Genomic DNA, 26,187 nt, shown 5'->3' on the forward strand with positions numbered 1-26,187 from the left:
CAAACATTTGAAAATTGCTAAAATTCAAGAATTTATCAAATATTTTTTAAGCAATTATGGAATATTGAAGTTGAGAAATTGTTTGTTGAGAAAATCGCAGAAATAACAGACATTACACTCAAATTCTATAGCAAATTTTGTCAAAATCTTATTTCTAGTTATTTTCTACTTATTTATAATTTTACTTTTATAGCAAATTTTCTCAAAATTGTATTTCTATATTCTATAGAAAAATAACCGATAAATTAGATTAATGTCGAACACACCAGCGAGACTTGAAAAATTGAGCAAGAACGATATTCTTTCTGAACAATCGTACGACTGTTGCTACGAAGCATAGAACTTTAAGGTGGGTAAACTACGTTCGGTTTTCGAGTTGAAACCCACTTTATTTTCGCGATTACTTTTCCTTAAATAATAGAAATTATAAAAGAAAACAAACTTATTCCTGTAAAGTCTTGTCGAAATCTAGAGAAACAAGAAACATCGGATCAATTGAGTTAATTTATCTGCTTTATATTGAACTGTTTTAATAAAGTAACCACGAAAATTTCAACGCGAAAAGTGAACATAGTACTTACCTTTAGTAGTTAATACCATGATAAAACTACTAAAGGTTAGTCAGCTGTTCACAGCTGAGTACATCCAGCTGTCAAAACAAGTCTTGTTACTATTGGTTAAATTTTACATTCAACAGGTCTGTAAAGCGCATTATTGGTTACGTAGGTTCTATTGGTTACATTTTACACAGGTTATTATTGTCAAAAGCATGTCTGGTTACTACTGGTTACATAGGTAACTACCCTGCCAGCATTTCAAAGTTCCATTTCAACCTCATCGTTACCACAGACTCGTAAATGTCACTTCAACCATCATGAAAAGGTACATCAAAAAGTACATGCAAGTAATTTGCCATCCCTACTGTTAAAAAAGCCATTTTTTGTGAAACGCCAAGCGCAACCAGCTTGTTATATTTTAATTAAATAAAAACGAAAATAAAGTTCTGAAAACATAGATTATACGCTTAAAATTGTGAAAGGTATATTGGTGAACAATTTGGTGATTTTCCAAATGGAATAAAGTGATTGTTTTTCAGATATTTTACAGACACGCTGCCTCCATGGAATAAAAACACTGGTTGATAGACGCAGCAACATGTAACTCGCTACTTGTAACTCAACATCATCATTAATGCCAAAAATTATGTTAAATGTAATGTGATAGTGGTATAAATGTTATATTTTTAAGAAATTGTAAGTGTTTAATCAAATTAATAAATATCTAAACAAACGTGTTTTACTCGACCACAATGATACTTTTACAACTATCTTAAAATGTACTTTTTCTGATTGTTTGGAGGGTCCCTTATTGGCGTCGTTCTAAATTGATCTATAAAGGCACCTAATAATTGCACTCATGCGAAACATTTTTGTAGTAACTTGGCGTGGTACAACTTCTCAATAGTGACGGCGCTTTTCCGACGAGTTTTTGATGTCGTATATGATTGTTTTCGACGTAGTGGGGATTCTCAAAAGAGTCCCCAAATTCAAAAAATGTTGGCAGGGAAGTGATTGTTTTTCAAATATTTTACAGACACGCTGCCTCCATCGAATAAAAACACTGGCTGATAGACGCTGCAACATGTAACTCGCTACTTGTAACTCTACATCATCATTAATGCAAAAAATTATGTTAAATGTGATAGTGGTATAAATGTTATATTTTTAAGAATTTGTAAATGATTAAAATGGCGTGGTACAACTTCTCAATAGTGACGGCGCTTTTCCGACGAGTTTTTGATATCGTATATGATTGTTTTCGACGTACTGGGGATTCTCAGAAGCGCCCCCAAATTCAAAAAATGTTGGCAGGGTATTGGTAACTAACATTAAAATTTTAACAAAACAATTTGAAAATATTTATTAACTTTTGTTTACTAACATCATATTTGTAAACAAAACTGACATCTGGATATACTTGAATTTTGTTGTTTTTATTGTTTTTGTAATAGTGCAACTACCTGGGAAATATTTTACCATGGTTACCCTGCCAGCATTTCAAAGTTCCTTTTCATCCTCATCGCTACCACAGACTCGTAAATGTCACCACAACCATCGGGAACTGTGATGGGGGAAGCATATCAAAAAGTAAAAATGTACATGAAAGTATTTTGCCATCACTACTGTTAAGAGCCATTTTCTTGTTATATTTTATTTAAATAAAAACGAAAATAAAATGCTGAAAACATAGTTATTACCCTGCCAGCATTTCAAATTTCCACTTCATCTTCATCGCTACCACAGACTCGTAAATGTCACTACAACCATCCTACTGTGATGGGGGGCAGCATATCATAAAGTACAAAATGTACTTCATACATGTATTTTACCATCACTACTTTTACAAAAGCCATTTTATTTTTTGTGAAACGCCAAGCGCAACCAGCTTGTTATATTTTATTTAAATAAAAACGAAAATAAAGTTCTGAAAACATAGATTTAACGCTTAAAATTGTGAAAGGTATATTGGTGAACAATTTTTGATTTTCCAAATGGAATAAAGTGATTGTTTTTCAAATATTTTACAGACACGCTGCCTCCATCGAATAAAAACACTGGCTGATAGACGCTGCAACATGTAACTCGCTACTTGTAACTCTACATCATCATTAATGCAAAAAAAAATTATGTTAAATGTGATGTGATAGTGGTATAAATGTTATATTTTTAAGAATTTGTAAATGATTAATCAAATTAATAAATATCTAAACAATCGTGTTTTACTCGACCACAATGATTCTTTTACCACTATCTTAAAATGTGCTTTTTCTGATTGTTTGGAGGGTCTCTTATTGGCGTCATTCTAAATAGATCTATAAAGGCACCTAATAATTGCACTCATGCGAAACCTTTTTGTAGTAACTTGGCGTGGTACAACTTCTCAATAGTGACGGCGCTTTTCCGACGAGTTTTTGATATCGTATATGATTGTTTTCGACGTACTGGGGATTCTCAGAAGCGCCCCAAATTCAAAAAATGTTGGCAGGGTACGCTTAAAATTGTGAAAAGTAAATTGGTGAACAATTTTTGACTTTCCAAATGGAATAAAGTGATAGTTTTTCAAATATTTTTCCAGACACGCTGCCTCCATTGGGAATAAAAGTACTGGCTGATAGACGCTACAACATTTAACTTACAACTTGTAACTCAACATCAATCTCTTATTAATGCATAAAAATGTGTTAAATTTGATGTGATAGCCGTATAAATGTTATATTTATGAGAATTTATAAATGTTTCATAAAATTAATAAACATCTAAACAATCGTGTTTTATTTGACCACAATGATTCTTTTACAACTATCTTAAAATGCACTTTGTCTGATTGTTTGAAGGGGCTCTTATCGGCGTCCTTCTAAATGTATCCAGAAGGGCTTCTAATAATTGCACTCATGCGATACTTTTTTGTAGTAACTTGGCGTGGTACAACTTCTCAATAGTGACGGCGCTTTTCCGAGGAGTTTTGGATATCGTATACGACTGTTTTCGACGTAGTGGGGATTCTCTGAAGCGCCCCCAAATTCAAAAAATGTTGACAGGGTAATACCATGCCAGCATTTCAAAGTTCCATTTCTTCCTCATCGCTACCACAGACTCGTAAGTGATACTACAACTATCACCAACTCTGAGGGAAGGAAGATGAGAGATTGGCTACTGAGCACATCAAACCATTTACCACATTAGTTTAATACTCGAACCAAACGCGTATACGACAAGTATTGACATAGCATTAAAATGCAAATAAAAAGAAATTAAGAGCACGAAATAAATTTCCATAAAGGGAAAAAGTATTTTTTTGTTGTTGCCTAAAATTTAACATTGTTTCATTAAGAAAATTACATTTTTCATTTAAAAAATAAAAACTAAAAACAACTAAAAGATTACAAACATGTATTAAACTAATCTGGTAATTGCAACATTTGGTATGACGCAAGCCAATCTCCCATCTTCCTCAAATCTATAATCTTGGGGGGAAACGCATCAAAAAGTACAAAATGTACGTAAAAGTATTTTGCCATCACTACCCTGCCAACATTTTTTGAATTTGGGGGCGCTTCTGAGAATCCCCACTACCTCGAAAACAATCATATACGACATCAAAAACTCGTCGGAAAAGCGCCGTCACTATTGAGAAGTTGTACCACGCCAAGTTACTACGAAAAAGTTTCTCATCAGTGCAATTATTAGATGCCTATTTAGATCAATTTCGAAGGACGCCAACCCTGCCAACATTTGTTGAATTTGGGGGCGCTTCTGAGAATCCCCACTACGTCGAAAACAGTCGTATACGATATCTAAAACTCCTCGGAAAAGCGCCGTTACTATTGAGAAGTTGTACCACGCCAAGTTACTACAAAAAAGTATCGCATGAGTGCAATTATTAGGTGCCCATCTCGATACATTTAGAAAGACGCCAATAAGAAATCTCGTTATTTAGAACCAAAATCTCTTTACAAATCTCAAGTGTTCGGAATGGCAAAATAACGAGATTTCGTAGATTTGAGGATTTAACAGCTGTTTGTAAATATATCAATACAAACACAACTGTGATGGGTGAAACACGCACACACACATTCAAGGAAAATTGGGGCAAAACAAGGTTTGCAAAAAGTGCATTTTTAGAACTAAAACCACAGTTGTACAAGGCAGTATAGGGGATTTTGAAAGTGATTTTGTTGAAATCCTCTACGAGCCAGCTGATATTTGCATATTGCAAAACTACTGAGATCTAGGAAGATTTCGGCCAAAATCCTCGTTTACGAGGATTTTGTGTCTAGTGCGAACGCAGTAAAAAAGAAAGCAGCCCTTATATTAAAATGCACTTTTCTGATAGTTTGAAGGGGCTATTATAGGCGTCGTTCTAAATTTATAATTGCACTATAATTGCGTGGTACAACTTCTCATTAGTGACGGGGATTTTGCGAGGAGTTTTTTATATCGTATGCAACCGTTTTCGACGTGGTGGGGATTCTCAGAAGCGCCGTCAAATTCAAAAAATGTTGGCAGGGTTAAGTCTCTTTGCAGAAAATTAAAATCTTTGGTTGCTACATTCAGTTTTATGACACCAACAGGAAGGAAATCGAATTATCTATGCAAAAGAGTTTACAAATAATGTTTAATACGGTGTTCTCACCAAGCATGTTTGGGGGTTTGAAATGTTTTCCCTTTATAAGCACTTCAAAACGAGTCGTTTTCGCCATACTAAAAAACAAGTTCAAAACACAAGTTTTCCTCCAAAACACGTCAATTTTAGAATGTGAACCCACCTAATTTGGAATATACCCCGAATAACATACCCCAATAAACACAGGATGAGCGTTTTTCAAATGCAACAACTTTTCAGTTTGAGGGTAAATATAATTTTCAACATAAATTCAACTTGACTTGAAATAGCTCATCTTCAATACATCTTCAAATTGTTTGCGAATTACTTCCATTTTGCCAAAATGTTGACGAAATCTTTGAAAAGGTGTTGAAGATAATGTGAGAAAACTTTGACAAAACACTACTCTAAAATGCAACGAAAAAACCATGTGGTTTTCAATACTTATTTGTGCAACGAAGTTCGTGGTCAATTGCAAGAAATAAAAACAAATGGAAAATTTTAGACAAATAACCAAATAGTTTATAAAAATAGGTAAGTGAAAATAAAAAATGAAATAAAACTTTAAGTAAGTCACTACCCTGCCAACATTTCAAAGTTCCATTTCATCCTCATCGCTACCACAGACTCGTAAGTGACAGTGCAACAATCGCCAACTGTGATAGTATTTTGCCATCACTATTCGCATGAAAGTATTTTGCCATCACTATTGTTACAAGAGCCATTTTATATTTTGTGAAACACCAAGCACAACTAGCTTCTTATAATTTATTTAAATAAATATGATAATGAAGTGCTGAAAACATAGTTATTTCGCTTAAAATTGTGAAAGGTACATAGGTGAAAAATTTTTGACTTTCCAAATGGAATAAAGTGGGATTAAAATCACTCGCTGATAGACGCTACAACATGTAATTTGCAACTTGTAACTCAACATCAATCTTTTATTAATGCATAAAAATATGCTAAATGTGATGTGATAGTCGTATAAATGTTATATTTATGAAAAATTATAAATGTTTAATAAAATTAATAAACATCTAAACAATCGTGTTTTACTTGACCACAATGATTCTTTTACAACTATCTTACAATGCACTTTTTCTGATTATTTTAAGGGGCTCTTATTGGCGTCGTTCTAAATTTATTAAAAAAGGCACCTAATAATTGCACTCATGCGATACTTTTTTGTAGTAAACTTGGCGTGGTACAACTTCTCAATAGTGACGGCGCTTTTCCGACGAGTTTTGGATATCGTATACGACTGTTTTCGACGTAGTGGGGATTCTCAGAAGCGCCCCCAAATTCAAAAAATGTTGGCAGGGTAAATGTATATCTCTTTGCAGAAAACTAAAATTATGGATTCAACGTTCTTGAAAACATTAAAAAGCTGACCGGTGAAAAAATGGTGGACAATTAACTGGAACTGTTTCAAATAGTTTATAATAATTGGTACGTCAATATGAAAAATTAAATCAACATTTTAGAGAAGTCACTAAATTTAAATCTCTTTGCAGAAAACTAAAATCTTTGGATGCTACATTCTTGCAAACATTAAGAAGCTGACCAATGAAAAATGAGTGGCTTATCGACAATAAAAAGTTTCCAGAAACATTACAAGTGCAACCAATTAAAATTGTTAAAAACAACAAATTGTTGAAATCAAAAAACTTCTGGATGAAAATGTGCAGCACATCGTCAGTTTAATTCATATGCTATTATCAGTTTAAAATGGATATTTTGTGAATTCCTTCTGCTGGAAATCAATTCTAACACGCGGTCCAGTACGTTCCTAATTTCAAATTACCCGCATGTTAATAAATTTTAATGCTGTTTTATGACACCAAAAGGAAGAAAAACGAATTATCAATGCAAAAGTGTTTAAGATATTTAAAGTTTTGTTGTTTGTTTTTATTTTGTTCTTATTTGTTGATATGTTTAATAAGATTATTATTTATCAATTGGTATTGTAGTGTATTATGTAGTGTAGTGTACTATTATATATTTTATTTTGATGAAAATGAATAAATTATACAAAATTCATAGAATTTTGGCCTTGACTTTCAATTTGTAGTTGGGATATCATTCATACAAATTTAGGTTGAAAAGTATTTGCAACGATGTTAATTTTGAATTTGACTCGCATCGAAAATTGTTTGACAAATTATTGAGTAGCGATGCATTTCAATTTGAGGATAACACTTGAGATATTATTGCTAATGTGTTGAATTTCACTGTTGAGGATAATGTCTGTTTTTTTGTTGAGAACGCGATTTTCTCAACAATTTCTCAACTTGAATATTACCCTAATCCTTTGAAAAAATGTTTTAAAACTTGTTGAAATTTAGCATTTTTCAAACGTTTGTGTTTATTGGGATATGTCAAAATATTGAAATAAGTTTCATAGAAAAAAAGTATAAACAAGTATATACGGCCGTAAGTTCGGCCAGGCCGAAGCTTATGTACCCTCCATCATGGATTGCGTAGAAACTTCTTCTAAACACTGCCATCCACAATCGAATTACTTAAGTTGCGGTAACGTTTGCCGATGGCAAGGTATCTTAAAACCTCCTAACACCATCTTCTAAATTGTATGTAAGTCCATACGTGGTATATATTAAATCAAAAAAGATCGATCCAATACGTATATAATTCAGTTTGACAAAGTAGACATAAAATTTTGACAAAGTTTTCTACAGAAATAAAATTTTAACAAAATTTTCTATAGAAATAAAATTTTCACAAAATTTTCTATAGAAATAAAAATTTTGACAAAATTTTCTATAGAAAGAAAATTTTGACAAAAATTTCTACAGAAATAACATTTTAACAAAATTTTCTATAGAAATAAACTTTTGACAAAATTTTCTATAGAAATAAAATCTTGGTAGGTTATTTTTGGCTCGAGTGGCAACCATGATTATGAACCGAATAAAATTTGAACAAAATTTTCTATAGAAATAAAATTTTGACTATGATGAAAATTTTATTATGAACCGAATAAAATTTTAACAAAATTTTCTCTAGAAATAAAATTTTGACAAAATTTTCTATAGAAATAAAATTTTGACAAAATTTTCTATAGAAAAAAAATTTGGTAGATTATTTTTGGCTCTAGTGGCAACCATGATTATGAACCGATATGGACCAATTTTGGTATGGTTGTTAGCGACCATATACTAACACCACGTTCCTAATTTGAACCGGATCGGATGAATTTTGCTCATCCAAGAGGCTCCGGAGGTCAAATCTGGAGAACGTTTTATATGGGGGCTGTATATAATTATGGACCGATATGGACCAATTCTGGCACGGTTGTTAAAGATCATATACTAACACCATGTTCCAAATTACAACCGGATTGGATGAAATTTGCTTCTCTTGGAGACTTCGCAAGCCAAATCTGGGGATCTGTTTATATGGGGGCTATATATAATTATGAACCGATGTGGACCAAGTTTTGCATGGTTGTTAGAGACCATATACCAACATCATGTACCAAATTTCAGGAGGATCGGATGAAATTTGTTTCTCTTTGAGGCTCCGCAACCCAAATCTGGGGATCGGTTTATATGGGCGCTATATATAATTATGGACCGATGTGGACAAATTTTTGCACGGTTGTTAGAGACCATATACCAATACCATGTACCAAATTTCAGCCGGATCGGATGCAATTTGCTTCTCTTTGAGGCTTCGCAAGCCAAATCTGGAGATCGGTTTATATGGGGTCTATATATAATTATGGACCGATGTGGACCAATTTTTGCATGGTTGTTAGAGACCATATACCAACATCATGTACAAAATTTCAGATGGATCGGATGAAATTTGCTTCTCTTTGAGGCTCCGCAAGCTAAATCTGGGGATCGGTTTATATGGGGGCTATATATAATTATGGACCATATACAAACACCATATACCAAATGATCGGATGAAATATGCTTCCGTTAGAGGCTCCACAAGCCAAATCTGAGGGTCCCTTTATATGGGGGCTATACGTAAAAGTGGACCGATATGGCCCATTTTCAATACCATCCGACCTACATCGATAACAACTACTTGTGCCAAGTTTCAAGTCGAAAGCTTGTTTCGTTCGGAAGTTAGCGTGATTTCAACAGACGGACGGACGGACGGACATGCTTAGATCGACTCAGAATTTCACCACGACCCAGAATATATATACTTTATGGGGTCTTACAGCAATATTTCGATGTGTTACAAACGGAATGACAAAGTTAATATACCCCCATCCTATGATGGAGGGTATAACAAAGGCGTTTAAGAATATGGACATGTGAAAATAATATAAAAATGTTTTCCCTTTGCGCTCGCGGTAATTATTTGGACATAAGTTGCATATATGTGAATTTGGAGTAAATCTGAATTTCTAGTTTCCATGGTAACTCTCAAACTAATACATCTCAACCCGGTGTGAACGTTGAAATGTTTTGGAAAAAACGAATAAGGAAAACGAGTCGGTGGGAACATAGCATAATATTCAAGTTGCGAAATTCTTGAGAATATCGCGTTCTCAACAAAAAACATTACCCTCAACAGTAAAATTCAATACATTAGCAATAATTTCTCAAGTGTTGTCCTCTTTGAAATGCTGGCAGGGTACACATTTACGACACTGCCATCTACATTTGAGTATAGCTCGTATTCTCTCCATTCACCAAACAAGCGGGTTGGTGTCTGTACTTATGTCCAAAATGCCAATATGGCAATTCTATTTATATGACATCTGGCATTTCTGTATTTCATTGTGGTTTCCGTTGTAAAAAGCATTGCCATATTTAAACATTTGGAGCCTTTTCAAAATAAACAACGGTAACTATGGTTATCGAATGAAAGTTAATTTTCAACAAAGGATATGTGATTATACAAAATATTTATTTAAGAAATTTTATTTTTGCGAGTATACTGTTTGATTTGTTTGAAAACAAAAAATGGATAAGTGTAAAACGGAAGATGATACGTGGGTGAAAGAGGAAGAATCAGAAGATAGCCTACAAACTGGATTCATTCCCTATAAGGGAAAGAAAGGAGATGGTGATAATGAGGGAAATATGCCACATCATTTCGATGGTAGGAGTAAAATAATGTGGCAAACCCTACAGGAAAAATTACAAGACCTGTAAGTAATGGAGGAAGAAACACAGGAATGTTTTTCAAAATGAAATTTTCTTTTTTGCTCTCAGGCCCCAGGGTAAGGAGAAAAGTGGCATTGAATTGCAATTGGAGAAAAGTGATAAATGTTTGGAGGATTTATTGGAGTTTGGCAATGAATTGGTTAATAACATCAAAGCGGCCAATGAACAACAGGAGTTATTGCAATGTCGTAGTAAACAACAGAGAGAAGCAGGTAAGTTAGAAATAGAGGAAATACCAAGAAGAAGGTCTTCATGTTTGGTTTGCTCCCCTCGCAGATCTCCAAAATGATTTACAAAAAGAAGCAGCGGAAACCTTAAAACTTTTCGATGAAATCAATGCCAAATGGTTGGAAATGAATGAAATGCGTGAACCCATGGCCATATTTGAGGAAATGCAAAAACAACGTGAAAATATAGCCCAAATGATAGAGAGCAAAGATCAAATTATAGCCAAATGTCAAATGGAACTTAAACGTATCAATGCCAAATATGTGGCCGATCAAGATAAACAATCCCAGGATGTATGCTTCCTGGTGGAGAGGGTCGATGATCAAATTGAACTTCTCAAAAAGTCCTATAAGGAAAATCTCTTTGAGCTGCAGGAAACCATAGATAATGAAAAGAAGAAACTACACAAAGCCTCCATGGATAAATGGTATACGGTCTATGAACATTTATGCTTGAAGGAAACTGTTAAAATGCTCATAGTCAAAGAGAAACAAGAACTCTATACGGAGGACTTGGAAAAAATACGCCAAAAACAAGAGGAAATAACCAGGGCCACACGTATACGCCTGGAGAAAGATGCTGAAATGTTGGAATTGGAAATACGCAAGACACGTGCCAATATCCTTATGAACTCGGAGAAAATCGATTATAACTATCAAGTTCTACAAAAGAGAAATGAGGAGAATATAATTATTAATAATCAGCAAAAGAGGCGTGTGGCTAAATTTAATGAGTCCATTGTGTCGTTGAGAAAAAAGTTGGAAGCTTTGAAACAAAATAATCGCCAGATTATGGAACGTTTGACTCAGGACATACAGAAATTGCATGGCAGCATTAATGATCTTCAATTGAAATCGGAACATTTTCGTAAGAGTAATAGGAATAAGGTAAGTGACATGGTGAATTGGAGGTCGCTATGAAAGAGGGAATGCTGAAAAATAGGGCGTGAAGACAAAAAAGCTCAATGTAAAGTACCCAGGAAAAACTTCTTCACAACATTTTTTATAGAAATAAAATTTTGACATAATTTTCTATAGAAATAACATTTCTAAAAAATTTTCTATAGAAATAAAATGTTGACAAAATTTTCTATAGAAATCAAATGTTGACAAAAATTTCTATACAAATAAAATTTTCATAAATTTTTTTATAGAAATAAAATTTTGGCATAATTTTCTATAGAAATAAAGTTTTCACAAAATTTTCTGTAGAAATAATATTTCTACAAAATTTTCTATAGAAATAAAATTTTGACAAAATTTTCTATAGAAATAAAATTTTGAAAAAATTTTCTATAGAAATACAATTTTGACAAAATTTTCTATAGAAATAAAATTTTCAAAAATTTTCTATGGAAATAAAATTTTCACAAAATTTTCTATAGAAAAAAATGACAAAATTTTCTATAGAAATACAATTTTTACAAAATTTTCTATAGAAATAAAATTTTCACAAAATTTTCTATAGAAATAAAATTTTCACAAAATTTTCTATAGAAATAAAATTTTCACAAAATTTTCTATACAAATAAAATTTTGACATAATTTTCCATACAAATAAAATTTTCACATAATTTTCTATAGAAATAAAATTTTAACAAAATTTTCTATAGAAATAAAATTTTCTGTAGAAATAAAATTTTTACAAAAATTTCTATAAAAATAAAATTTTTACAAAAATTTCTATAGAAATAAAATTATGACAAAATTTTCTATGGAAATAAAGTTTTGACAAAATTTTCTATAGAAATAAAGTTTTTACAACAATTTCTATAGAAATAAAATTTTTACAAAAATTTCTATAGAAATAAAATTTTGAAACAATTTTCTATAGAAATAAAATTTTGACAAAATTTTCTATGGAAATTAAATTTTCTATAGAAATAATATTTTGACAAAATTTTCTATAGAAATAAAATTTTGACAAAATTTTCTATAGAAATAAAATTTTGACAAAATTTTCTATAGAAATAAAATTTTGACATCATTTTCTATAGAAATAAAATTTTCACAAAATTTTGTATAGAAATAAAATTTTGACGAAATTTTCTATGGAAATAAAATTTTCACAAAATTTTATATTGAAATACAATTTTGACACTATGAAAGAGGAAATGCTGAAAAAGAGGGCGTGAAGACAAAAAATCTCAATATGATAGGCTAAATTAAAGTACCCAGGAAAAAATATGCGTATAGAAAGAAAATGTCAAAATTTTATTTCTATAGAAAATTTTATTTCTATAGAAAATTTTATTTCTATAGAAATCAAATGTTGACAAAAATTTCTATACAAATAAAATTTTCACATAATTTTCTATAGAAATAAAATGTTCACAAAAATTTCTATACAAATAAAATTTTTACAAAAATTTCTATAGAAATAAAAATTTTACAAAAATTTCTATAAAAATAAAATTTTTATAAAAATTTCTATACAAATAGAATTTTGACAAAATTTTGTATGGAAATAAAATTTTCATAAAATTTTCTATAGAAATAAAGTTTTGACAAAATATTCTATGGAAATAGAATTTTCTATAGAAATACAATTTTAACAAAATTTTCTATAGAAATACAATTATGACAAAATTTTCTATAGAAATAAAATTCTGACAAAATTTTCTATGGAAATAAAGTTTTCACAAAATTTTGTATAGAAATAAAATTTTGACAAAATTTTCTATAGAAATACAATGTTTACAAAATTTTCTATAGAAATAAAATTTTCACAAAATTGTCTATAGAAATACAATTTTGACACTATGAAAAAGGGAATGCTGAAAATGAGGGCATGAAGACAAAAAATCTCAATGTGATAGGCTATAATAAAGTACCCAGGAAAAAAATATGCGTATAAAGAAAAAAATGACTAAATTTTCGATATAAAGAAAATGTTAACAAAATTTTCTATAGAATAAAATTTTGACAAAATTTTCTGTAGAAATAAAATTTTGACAAAATTTTCTATAGAAATAAAATTTTGACCAACTTTTCTATAGATATAAATTTTTGACAAAAATTTCTATAGAAATAACATTTTGACAAAATTTACTATAGAAATAACATTTTTATAAAAATTTCTATAGAAATAACATTTTGACAAAATTTTCTATGGAAATAAAATTTTCACAAAATTTTGTATAGAAATACAATTTTGACACTATGAAAGAGGAAATGCTGAAAAAGAGGGCGTGAAGACAAAAAATCTCAATATAAAGAAAATGTTGTCAAAATTTTTTTATAGAACAATTTGTGAAAATTTTATTTCTATTGAAGTCAAATGTTGACAAAAATTTCTATACAAATAAAATTTTCACATAATTTTCTATAGAAATAAAATTTTCACAAAATTTTCTATAGAAATAAAATTTTCACAAAATTTTCTATAGAAATAAAATTTTTATAAAAATTTCTATAAAAATACAATTTTTACCAAAATTTTTATAGAAATAAAATTTTGATAAAAATTTCTATGGAAATAAAATTTTCATAAAATTTTCTAAAGAAATAAAATTTTTACAAAAATTTCTATAGAAATAAAAATTTTACAAAAATTTCTATAAAAATAAAATTTTGACAAAATATTCTATAGAAATAAAATTTTGACAAAATTTTCTATGGAAATAAAATTTTCATAAAATTTTCTATTAAAATAAATTTTTTACAACAATTTCTATAGAAATAACATTTTTACAAAAATTTCTATAGAAATAAAATTTTGACAAAATTTTCTATAGAAATAAAATTTTCTATAGAAATACAATTTTTACAAAATTTTCTATAGACATACAATTATGACAAAATTTTCTAGAGAAATAAAATTTTGACAAAATTTTCTATGGAAATAGTATTTTCATAAAATTTTCTATAGAAGTAAAATTTTTACAACAATATTCTATAGAAATAAAATTTTGACAAAATTTTCTATAGAAATAAAATTTTTACAAAATTTTCTATAGAAAGAAAATGTTGTCAAAATTTTATTTCTATAGAAAATTTTGTGGAAAATTTATTTCTATAGAAAACAAATGTTGACAAAAATTTCTATACAAATAAAATGTTCACAAAATTTTCTGTAGAAAAGAAATTTTTACAAAATTTTCTATTAAAATAAAATTTTGACAAAATTTTCTATAGAAATAAAATTTTGACAAAATTTTTTATAGAAAATATTTTCACAAAAATGCCTATAGAAATAAAAAGCAATTGCCCAACGATAGCATAGAAAAGCTTTTTGCGAATTCGTTCTACATCCTAAAAAGAGGCCCATTTCTAAAGTGGTTAGCAATTTTTCTCATTTGCTCACATTTAATTTTCTAAGAGTAAATTTTTATTATTAATTATTTACTTTTTTCTCTTAGTTCACCAAAGTCTGGAGCATGCATTTCAAGGAAATTAAAAATATGCTAACCAAAGTTTGGGAAATTGATCGTATATTATATGAACAACAATTAGCACGACGTTGGGAGAAACCTCAGATCGATTTGGATAAATTGGACTATACGAAGAGTAAAACAAGTGGTGAGTTTTTTTCGGATAGATTCTTATATAGTGATTAAAATAATCCCCCATGTTCCCATATTCGGTATCGCAAATCGCGAGAATTTATTTTTTTTTTTTGTAACGAAAAAATTGACTACTATACAATTTTAATTTGATTTTCTCATTAAAGAGAACTATATTACCAAGATTTAAGGGTTATGAAATTATAACCAAACGAAAATTTTGCGATGTTCAATTCCGAATTTCGGAACAGAAGGGAATATAACGCTCACAAGCAGATATTGAAGACGACTAATTTTTGTCGGCTTTAAGTTTGTACATTCTGCGGTGACACTTTAACTGATGAACTGATAGTATTTAGTATAGACCTGAGGATGAGGTCGACCCATTTTTGTCGACGGCAGGTGAAACTCAATTTTTGCCATCGGTGGTGGATGGCGTCTACTGGAAAAAAATAGTCGTCGACAATTAATCGTATGTTTGCTTTTGGAATAAGGACTGTTCATATCTCAAAATTTCTATTTGTTTGGGATTTTTGAAGGTGGCCACGAATTAAAGTCCTTTCTGCTCTAGGACGCTTAGGTTAGGAGATATGGCCAAAAGAAGTTTTTCATATAAAAATTTCATTAGGATTTGGGTGGATTTTGCAATTTTTTGAGGGTGGTCACGAATTAAAGTCCTTTTCGCTCTAGGATGCATATTTAAGGAGATATGGCCAAAACAGTTTTTCATATAAAAATTTCAATTTTTTTAGGATTTGGGTGAATTTTTCAATTTTTTGGGGGTGGTCACGAATTAAAGTCCTTTTCGCTCTAAGACGCATATCTAAGGATATATGGCCAACAGAAGTTTTTCATAAAAAATTTTAATTTTTTTGGGTTTGGGTGGATTTTTAAATTTTAGAGTCCGAATTAAAGTCATTTTCGCTCTAAGACGCATATTTAAGGAGATATGGACAAAAGAAGTTTCTTTCGCATATCTAAAGTTTTTCATAAAAAATTTAAATTTTTTTTAGGATTTGGGTGGATTTTTAATTTTTTTGGAGGTGGTCACGAGTTAAAGTTTTCTAGTTTAAAGTTTTTTTTTTAAGATTTGGAAGAAATTTTCAATTTTTTGGGTCACGAATTCCAGTCCTTTTCGCTTTAGGATACTGAGTTTAGGAGATATGGCGAAAAGAAGTTTTTCATATAAAAATTTCTATTTTTTTAGGACTTGGGAGGATTTTTAAATTTTTTGGAGGGTGGTCACGAATTAAACTAATTTTCACTATAGGACGCTGAGTTTAGGAGATATGACCAAAATATGTTTTTCATATAAAAAATTCATTTTTTTTAGGATTTGGGTGGATTTTTCATTTTTTTGAGTGTGGTCACGAATTAAGGTCCTTTTCGCGCTAGGACACATATTTAAGGCCAAAAGAAGTTTTTCTTTTTAATCAACAATATCTTTTCCCCTTTTAGCATCGAAACCTAAAACACCTTCGGCATATTCTCGAAATAGAAATCGTCTGACACCAGATAGTCCACAGATCCCAAAGAGGGTAAATCAAAGACAATTGAATGATATATTGCAGAAAATATCAGATCGTGCTGGATTTTTGGTAGAAGAGAGATTATTGCAAATACTGAAACCCTATACAGATGAAGAAAAATGCTTGGTTAGAATAGAGAATATATTTTCGGTAAGCTTCAAAAGTTTTTTTTTTTAACTTGAAATATCAATAATGGGTTGATTTTTCCCTAAAACTTTTCCTTTTAGGCTTTACACATTACCGATATAGATGTCGTTTCAAGTTTAGTGACCTATTTCGAACCCTATTCTTGGTGTCCAAATTGTTCAAATGGTTTGGCATCAAAATCTCTAAAATCATTTTATTCCTTTCGAAAGGAAAATGGCGAAAGGCAAGAAGATCAATTAGAGAGTTCATCAGAGGTTTGTATAGAAATTAAGAATTATATAGAATACCATATATACAGATTGTTTTGAATTTATTTGTATTTTCAGAGCTCTATATCATCGCCTTGTTCCAATCATATGTTGGTTATGGAACCTGCCTTAGTGTTAACTGCCCTCAATGAATTCACTCGCCAACAAATTAATAAAAAATCGGGAAATATTGTGGAAACGAAGAAGTAAGTCATATATGACGTAAGATCAAATGGACTAAGTTTAAAGATTTTGCAGAATTGATACCACGGCTGCCACATTTTGACAAAATTTTCTATAGAAATAAAATTTTGACAAAAATTTCTACAGAAATAAAATTTTGACAAAATTTTCTACAGAAATAAAATTTTGACAAAATTTTCTATAGAAAGAAAATTTTGACAAAATTGTCTATAGAAATACAATTTTGGCAAAATTTTTTATAGAAATAAAATTTTGACAAAATATTCTACAGAAATAAAATTTTGACAGAATATTCAATAGAAATAAAAATTTTACAAAATTTTCAATAGAAATAAAAATTTTACAAAATTTTCAATAGAAATAAAAATTTTACAAAATTTTCAATAGAAATAAAAATTTTACAAAATGTTCAATAGAAATAAAATTTTGGCAACCTTTTCTACAGGAATAAAATTTTGACAACATTTTCTACAGGAATAAAATTTTCACAAAATTTTCTATAGAAAGAAAATTTTTACAAAATTTTCTATAAAAAGAAAAATTTGACAAAATTGTCTATAGAAATAAAACTTTGGCAAAATTTTTTATAGAAATAAAATGTTGACAAAATTTTCTACAGAAATAAAATTTTGACAAAATTTTCTACGGAAATCAAATTTTGACAAAATTTTCTATACCCGTGTAAAAATTGGTGGATCTGGCCAGATATTATTAGATCTCCAGCCATATCTGATTAGATATGATAGTATATGTAGGCAGATCTGGACAGATCCGAAAAATGGTAATATCTGATCAGATCTAATTCTAAAGGAATTAGATCTGATCAGATCTCAAATTTGGCCCACATCTAATTATATCTAATTTGATATAATTAGATGTTAATATATCTAATTATATATAATTTTATCTACAAATTTCCAAAATTAGTGAAATTACAGTAATTAATAAAAAAGATTTATTTTATGGTTTTATAATGAAAAGAGTATTTAATATTATAAGTTGGATCAAACATATGTACATTATATATATGTCTACACGGTTGAAAAAGACTGTTTTTCATATGTTTGGCTATAAACATTATATATTTGGAACACAAATTTTTAAACACAACATTTTTGAGTGCAAGCATATAATGTTCATAAACTAGCATAACATGTTTGGGACATATATGTTAATATGTTAGAACATATTATGTTTGGGACATAAAATGTTTGTAAATATAATATGCTTGGATGCAAACATATATTAATTTAGAAATAGCCTATAAACATATATGTGTTTAGTAGCTTGGAGCGCTATTTGACAGGGAGCGATATTGAATTAAGTTGGTGGTTGTTGCTTGTTATTACAAAATTAACATTTTATTTTTCCTTGGGCAATTGATCTACTACTTCTTTGATCCTTACAAACTGTGTGGTCCGCTGTTCGAATCCCCGTCCGGCAAAAGGTAAAATTAAAATAAAAAAATCATAAAATTGAATAATTTCTTCTACAATGTTTGTATCACAGAAAAAAGTGCTAAGAACTAAAAAATCTCGTGGAAGTGAGAAAGATGTGGGGGAATATACAATTAGGCAGAAACAAAATTTTGAGCATTCAGGTCGAAAACCTATGTTGTTAGCACCTATATTACCTGTTTATTTTCATAATTCATTATGATTGTAAATATATAAATAAATAAATAAAATTTTGAGCACAATATTGTTTGGGAGAATTTTTTTTAGGCATATAATATTTTTGGGTGCAAAATGCTTCCAAACGTATTGTATGTTCACATAATAATATATTGTTTTTTGGAAGACAACATTATTGAATTTGGATGCAAAAATACAAAATGTTTGGAACTTAGACTATCCAAACATATATTGTTTAGACCAATATGCTTTCAAACATATTATATATTGGAAGAGATCAAACATATAAATGTTTGGGCAATACCCAAAAATGTATATGCTTGAAGCAAAATATGTTTGGGAGTATATGTTACAGAAGCGATTTTTTGTAAGGGTGTAGGTATAAAAGCCTAAGAATTAAAAAACAACAAAAATATATACATAGCCACCAAGGGTTCTGGCATTTAAATTTCCCAAGGCGTTAGTACATTGCTCTCTGCAAACAGTTCTTTAAATGAGTCTCGCAATTCCTTGATTTGGCTACTCGGAATGAAAACTCTGAAAAATATAAAATATACAGAAGAATTATCAGTCTATTTAAAGATATATTTGCAAATAATACATATACTTACCAAAATTTGCTTCTCGTACCCAATAATTTAAACCAGCGCTGTATTGAATTGTTTGTGCGAAGCTCCAAATGCCATACTATAACTAATTGCACGGGAATGTATCCGGTTCACAATGAAAATCATCTCCAAATTTGTATTCTTTTTGATATTGGAAAATACTTCCTTCTATCGCAACTTCGGATATGGCCTGGTCACAAATCTTTACGTTGTCTTCCGCTGTCTTCTTTTAATCTTTTCCTGGACTACCACAAATTCATCCTCCTAAAACAGAGAAAATATTCAATATATAAAAATAGGAACAAAAAATAAACTTACCTTACCACAGCTTCTCGTACTCATTTATCTTCCTCGAAAAATGAGAAGACATTCGATTTTTATATGAAATAAAAATATGAAACTCGCATTATCAAATATTTGATATATATTTTTTTCAAATTTAATAACAACAGGCGTTGCTAATGGTGATAGTTATGGGGTGACATTTTTGAAAACAAAAAGACGGTTGTGTCTGAAAGTTAAGCATTTTATGAAGACACTTCAAAATGATATTTAAAAGGGTTTCTTGAAACTGTCACAACATATTAAGATTGTTTGGTTATGTTCACCACATGTTTTGATGTGCGACCATACATACGCGCTTGTAACCAAGTATATCACGTTAGTATTCTCGTAAAAAACACATTATTTTTACACACAAACATATACAAATATTTTTTTATCCGTGTTACACAACTGGTTCATGATTTAATGCGATATATAGAATTAGATATGGAGCTATATATAGTATATATAATTAGATATGATGTCATATATGAAGATATATAATTAGATCTTACCAGATATGACTGATATAAATAGATATAACAACATATATAATGAGATCTTGAATCAGATCTAATCATATATAACACTATACATAACATATCTCCGTAGATCTATTTATATCTACAACCATATCTGAGCAGATATAATTATATATACTTTGATATTATTAGACATGATTAGATCTCTCAATTTTTACACGGGTAGAAAGAAAATTTTGACAAATTTTTTTTAAAAGAAAGAAAATTTTGACAAAGTTTTCTATAGAAAGAAATTGTTGACAAAATTTTCTATAGAAATAAAATTTTTACAAAATTTTCTACAGAAATAAAATTTTGACAAAATTTTCTATGGAAATAAAATTTGACAAAATTTTCTATGGAAATAAAATTTGACAAAATTTTCTATAGAAATAAAATTTTGACAAAATTTTCTATAGAAATAAAATTTTGACAAAATTTTCTATAAATAATTTCTATACCCGTGTAAAAATAGAGAGATCTAATCATATCTAATAATATCAAAGTATATATAATTATATCTGCTCAGATATGGTTGTAGATATAAATATATCTACGGAGATATGTTATGTATAGTGCTATATATGATTAGATCTGATTCAAGATCTCATTATATATGTTGTTATATCTATTTATATCAGTCATATCTGGTAAGATCTAATTATATATCTTCATATATGACATCATATCTAATTATATATACTATATATACCTCCATATCTAATTATATATATCGCATTAAATCATGAACCAGCTGTGTAACACGGATAAAAAAAATATTTGTATATGTTTGTGTGTAAAAATAATGTGTTTGTTACGAGAATACTAACGGGTTATACTTGGTTACAAGCACGTATGTTTGGTCGCACATCAAAACAAGTGGTGAACATAACCAAACAATCTTTATATGTTGTGACAGTTTCAAGAAACCCTTTTAAATACCATTTTGGAGTGTCTTCATAAAATGCTTAAGTTTCAGACACAACTGTCTTTTCGTTTTCAAAAATGTCACCCCATAACTATCACCATTAGCAACGCCTGTTGTTATTAAATTTGAAAAAAAAAATATATCAAATATTTGATGCGAGTTTCGTATTTTTATTTCATATAAAAATCTCATTTTTCGAGGAAGATAAAGGAGTTTGAGAAGGTAAGTTTATTGTTTTGTTCCTATTTTTATATATTGAATATTTTCTCTGTTTTAGGAGGATGATTTGTGGTAGTCCAGAAAAAGATTAAAAGATGACAGCGGAGCAACGTAAAGATTTGTGACCAGGCCATATCCGAAGTTGCGATAGAAGGAAGTATTATCCAATTTCAAAAAGAATACAAATTTGGAGATGATTAGGATTGTGAACCGGATACAATCCCGTGCAATTATTCATAGTATGGTATTTGGAGCTTCGAACAAACCATTCAATACGGCGCTGGTTTAAATTATTGGGTACGAGAAGCAAATTTTGGTAAGTATAAGTATTATTTGCAAATATATCTTTAAATATGTTAGACTGATAATTCTTCTGTATATTTTATATTTTTCAGAGTTTTCATTCCGAGTAGCCAAATAAAGGAATTGCGAGACTCATTTAAAGAAATGTTTGCAGAGAGCAATGTACTAACGCCTTGGGAAATTTAAATGCCAGAAGCCTTGGTGGCTATGTATATATATTTTGTTTTTGCTGTTGTTGTTTTTTTTTGTAATTCGTAGACTTTTATACCTAGACATATATATAATGTACATATGTTTGATCAAACTTATAATATTAAATACTCTTTTCATTATAAAACCATAAAATAAATATTTTTTATTAATTACTGTAATTTCACTAATTTTGGAAATTTGTAGATAAAATTATATATAACTAGATATATTAACATCTAAATATATCAAATTAGATATAATTAGATGTGGGCCAAATTTGAGATCTGGTCAGATCTAATTCCTTTAGAATTAGATCTGATCAGATATTACCATTTTTCGGATCTGTCCAGATCTGCCTACCTACATATCTAATCAGATATGGCAGGAGATCTAATAATATCTGGGCAGATCCACCAATTTTTACACGGGTAATAAAAAATAAAATTTTGACAAAATTTTCTATAGAAAGAATATTTTGACAAAATTTTCAATAGAAATAAACTTTTGACAAGTTTTCTATAGAAAGAAAAGTTTCACAAAATTTTCTATAGAAAGAAAATTTTGACACTTTCTTTTTTTATTGTTATTGTTGGTTTGTACTTCAATCATATTTGTTGTTTTGATCTCAGTTTTAAACCCATTGCATTTACTAAACTACAAGAGTAGTTTAACCGAACGAGAAAAAAATTTTGACAAAATTTTCTATAGAAATAAAATTTTGACAAAATTTTCTATAGAAATAAAATTTTGACAAAACTCTCTACAGAAACAAAATTTTGACAAAATTTTCTATGGAAACAAAATTTTGACAAAATTTTCTATGGAAATAAAATTTGACAAAATTTTCTATGGAAATAAAATTTGACAAAATTTTCTATAGAAATACAATTTTGACAAAATTTTCTATAGAAATAAAATTTTGACCAAATTTTCTACAGAAATAACATTTTGACAAAATTTTCTATAGAAATAAAATTTTGACAAAATTTTCTACAGAAAGAAAATTTTGACAAAATTTTCCATGGGAAAAAAATGTTGACAAAATTTTCCATGGGAAGAAAATTTTGACAAAATTCTATACAGAAATAAAATGTTGACAAAATTTTCTATAGAACTAAAATTTTAACAAAATTTTCTACAGAAATAAAATTTTGACAACATTTTCTACAGAAATAAACTTTTGACAAAATTTTCAATAGAAATAAAAAGTTTAAAAAGTTTTCAATAGAAATAAAATTTTGACAAAATTTTCTATAGAAATAAAATTTTGACAAAATTTTCTATAGAAATAAAATTTTGACAAAATTTTCTACAGAAATAAAATTTTTATTATATTTCATGTTAGCCTGATAATGAAACAGGCAATTGACGTCCAAATGCATTATATCTAATTATACAATTATTTTTCGAGCTTTATGGACAGATATAGATTAAGGAACATGGTTAATAGAGCCATTGAAAAGAAAGCGCCAGATACCAATCTATACACGCCTGGACTGTACATGTTTCGGTTCGGGCGAATGAACCTTTCCACAGCCTTTAGTATAGATCTGGCTGGGAGAGATAACTCAATTTTGGGCCCTTTATGCTAACTCCTTATGGAGAAAACATTTGGGAAATTTCCTCTTACAAATTGAATCATTTTCTATAGAAAGATAATTTTGATAAAATTTTCAATAGAAAGAAAATTTTTACAAAAATTTGTATAGAAAAAATTTTTGACAAAATTTTCTATTGAAAGAAAATTTTCAAAAAATTTTCTACAGAAATAAAATTTTGACAAAAGTTTCTATAGAAAGAAAATTTTGACAAAATTTTCAATAGAAATAAAAATTTAACAAAATTTTCTACAGAAATAAAATTGTGACAAAATTTTCTATAGAAAGAAAATTTTCTATAGAAAGAAAATTTTGACAGAATTTTCAATACAAATAAAAAGTTTACAAAATTTTCAATAGAAATAAAAATTTAAAAAAATTTTCAATAGAAATAAAATTTTCACAAAATTTTCTATAGAAAGAAAAAATGACAAAATTTTCGATATAAAGAAAATTTTCGATATAAAGAAAATTTTCGATATAAAGAAAATTTTCGATATAAAGAAAATTTTAACAAAATTTTCTATAGAAATGAAATTTTGACAAAATTTTCTATAGAAACAAAATTTTGACAAAATTTTCAATAGAAATAAAATCTTGGCAAGTTTTCTATAGAAATAAAATATTGACAAAATTTTCTATAGAAAGAAAATTTTGACAAAATTTTCTACGTAAATAAAATGTTGACAAAATTTTTTATAAAGTACAGAGATTATTTTTAGCTCAACGAACTAAATTTTTCGGCTCTTTGGCCTACCAAAAAACTTTGGCGAAATCTTCGATATTCAAATCAAATTAATCGATACATTTATTTAGTAATTGGCCAAATAAGAATATTGTTAGTAAAGTTCTACAATTCTAATTTCCTTATATCTTTTCAGAACTCCATCTACCGAAACCGATGTTGATCTTTTGTCTTTTGATGAGGAACAAATACGCAAGTATTGGCAACAATTTTCCACATTCATGCCCGTTGATAAACAAAATGTCTGGAAAACGATTGAACATGGCCTTAATCATTATCTGGAAGTATTGAAAAAGCGTTCCGAGTTGGATAGTGAATGTGTATTTTTGCAGAAACAGAATGCTGAATTGAAACATTTATTGCAGAAATTATAAATATGATGCGAAATATTTGATTGCACTGTAAGAAACACATCGAAGTATTATTTTTGGTTTAGAAAATAAACTGGATTTTTGGTAATATCTGGATTTTGAATGACTGGATCTATATAGGGGTTTTGGGGGCAATGGCGCAATTATGGCATCTGGGTAGAAAGTTGAGTGGGAAAAAATGTTTCCCTTTGCGGGTTTATATTTCTAGCAATGTTTAAATTCAATTTTTGTGGATGAGTGCACAATCAATTGGGGACGATTGTGCAATCATGCCATGTGGACGAATTGTAGATAGCCATACCAAGAGAGGTTTAACAGGTATATACAGCAGTAAATTCGGCCGGGCTGAATCTTAAATGCCCACCACCATGAATCAAATATTATAGTTTCCTTTCAAATTCCAGGGGGTTTGATGACAGATATTTTCCCAAGCAGAGCAGTTCAACCAGTACACTTCCCGAAGATAAATTTAAAGATATTACATATGAAGACTATATCTAATTCTGGATTTATAAGGACCATTTTTGTTTGAGTTTTAGAGGAATCTCTTGTAAGTCTGCAAGCAAGTGATGAAATAACGCCTTAATTTGAAATCTAAAATCTGTAGAATTTTTACCCCTATTATTTAAATGATTACAAGAAGTAAAATCTGGAAATTTTATATTAAGATTCAAGCAATTTTCATGATCAGTGCGCCTTCTATACCCTCAAGAAGCGAAATCGGTCTATATGTAGGCGTTTTTGTGAGTCTAAAATACCAAATCGGATAAAAAATACGGTTTCTAGAAACCCAAGCAGTTAAATCGGGAGATCGGTCTTATGGGGGCTATACTAAAATATGGACCGATACTCACCCTTTACGGCACACGTGTTTGCGGTCCTACAATACCTCTAGATTTCAAATTTCAGGCAAATTGGATAAAAACTACGGTTTCTATAAGCCCAAGAACTAAAATCGGGAGATCGGTCTATATGGGGGCTATACCAAAACATAAATAGCTCTAGATTTCCAATTTCAGGCAAATTGGATAAAAACTATGGTTTCTATAAGCCCAAGACCCCAAATCTGGAGGTTGGTTTATATGGGGACTATATCAAAACCTGGACCGATATAGCCCATCTTCGAACTTGACCTGCCTGCAGACAAAAGACGAGTTTGAGCAAAATTTCAGCACGATTGCTTCATTATTGAAGACTGTAGCGTCTGATGTAATCACGGACGACAGACAGCCGGACATGGTTATATCGTCGAAGAATTTCTCCCTGATCAAAAATATATATATTTATATAGTCGGAAATCGATATTTTGATGTGTTACAAACGGAATGACAAACTTATTGTAAAAAGGGGATTCCTCACTTCATTTATACTGCACAATTGCCACCAAAATCTCCGGATCTCAATTCGTAGGGTGCCTTATAACATATATGTTCGAGAAATGAAAATGAGAGTTCGGTCACCATGTATTTATGAACGAAATTTTACTTCCAAATACTCAAGTAATACAATTGGGTGGTAGACACGGTTGCCACTCGAGCCAAAACTAATCTGCCAAAATTTGCAGA

General features: G+C 29.4%; 1 protein-coding gene and 2 long non-coding RNA genes across 3 annotated transcripts; all 3 read left to right on the plus strand.

Annotated features, from left to right (window-relative positions):
• Positions 1-809: 809 nt before the first annotated feature.
• LOC142237942 (uncharacterized) lies at positions 810-1,251 on the plus strand. The gene is made up of 2 exons (XR_012722597.1): positions 810-1,039; positions 1,097-1,251. It is a non-coding gene; the product is annotated as an uncharacterized LOC142237942 (long non-coding RNA).
• A 5,256-nt stretch (positions 1,252-6,507) lies between these two features.
• On the plus strand, positions 6,508-6,942 carry LOC142241849 (uncharacterized). Its single transcript, XR_012723842.1, has 2 exons — positions 6,508-6,615; positions 6,681-6,942. It is a non-coding gene; the product is annotated as an uncharacterized LOC142241849 (long non-coding RNA).
• Positions 6,943-10,016: 3,074 nt separating this feature from the next.
• Positions 10,017-24,710, plus strand: LOC142240921 (dynein regulatory complex protein 1 homolog). The gene is made up of 8 exons (XM_075312670.1): positions 10,017-10,303; positions 10,368-10,531; positions 10,596-11,434; positions 14,908-15,067; positions 16,510-16,730; positions 16,808-16,981; positions 17,054-17,181; positions 24,388-24,710. Exons 1-8 carry the CDS (start codon positions 10,116-10,118, stop codon positions 24,623-24,625), a joined length of 2,112 nt encoding a protein of 703 aa, XP_075168785.1. The 5' UTR covers positions 10,017-10,115; the 3' UTR covers positions 24,626-24,710.
• The last annotated feature ends 1,477 nt before the right edge of the window (positions 24,711-26,187 follow it).

Source organism: Haematobia irritans, chromosome 5 (assembly GCF_050003625.1).
Source record: "Haematobia irritans isolate KBUSLIRL chromosome 5, ASM5000362v1, whole genome shotgun sequence".
In the NCBI taxonomy this organism is placed as follows: domain Eukaryota; kingdom Metazoa; phylum Arthropoda; class Insecta; order Diptera; family Muscidae; genus Haematobia; species Haematobia irritans.

Coding starts and splice junctions, on each gene's coding strand:
- LOC142240921 (XM_075312670.1), top strand. CDS start 10,116: ATGGATAAGTGTAAAACGGAAGATGATACGTGGGTGAAAGAGGAAGAA. Junction 15,068..16,509: donor TACGAAGAGTAAAACAAGTG/GTGAGTTTTTTT, acceptor TTCCCCTTTTAG/CATCGAAACCTAAAACACCT. Junction 16,731..16,807: donor GAATAGAGAATATATTTTCG/GTAAGCTTCAAA, acceptor TTTTCCTTTTAG/GCTTTACACATTACCGATAT.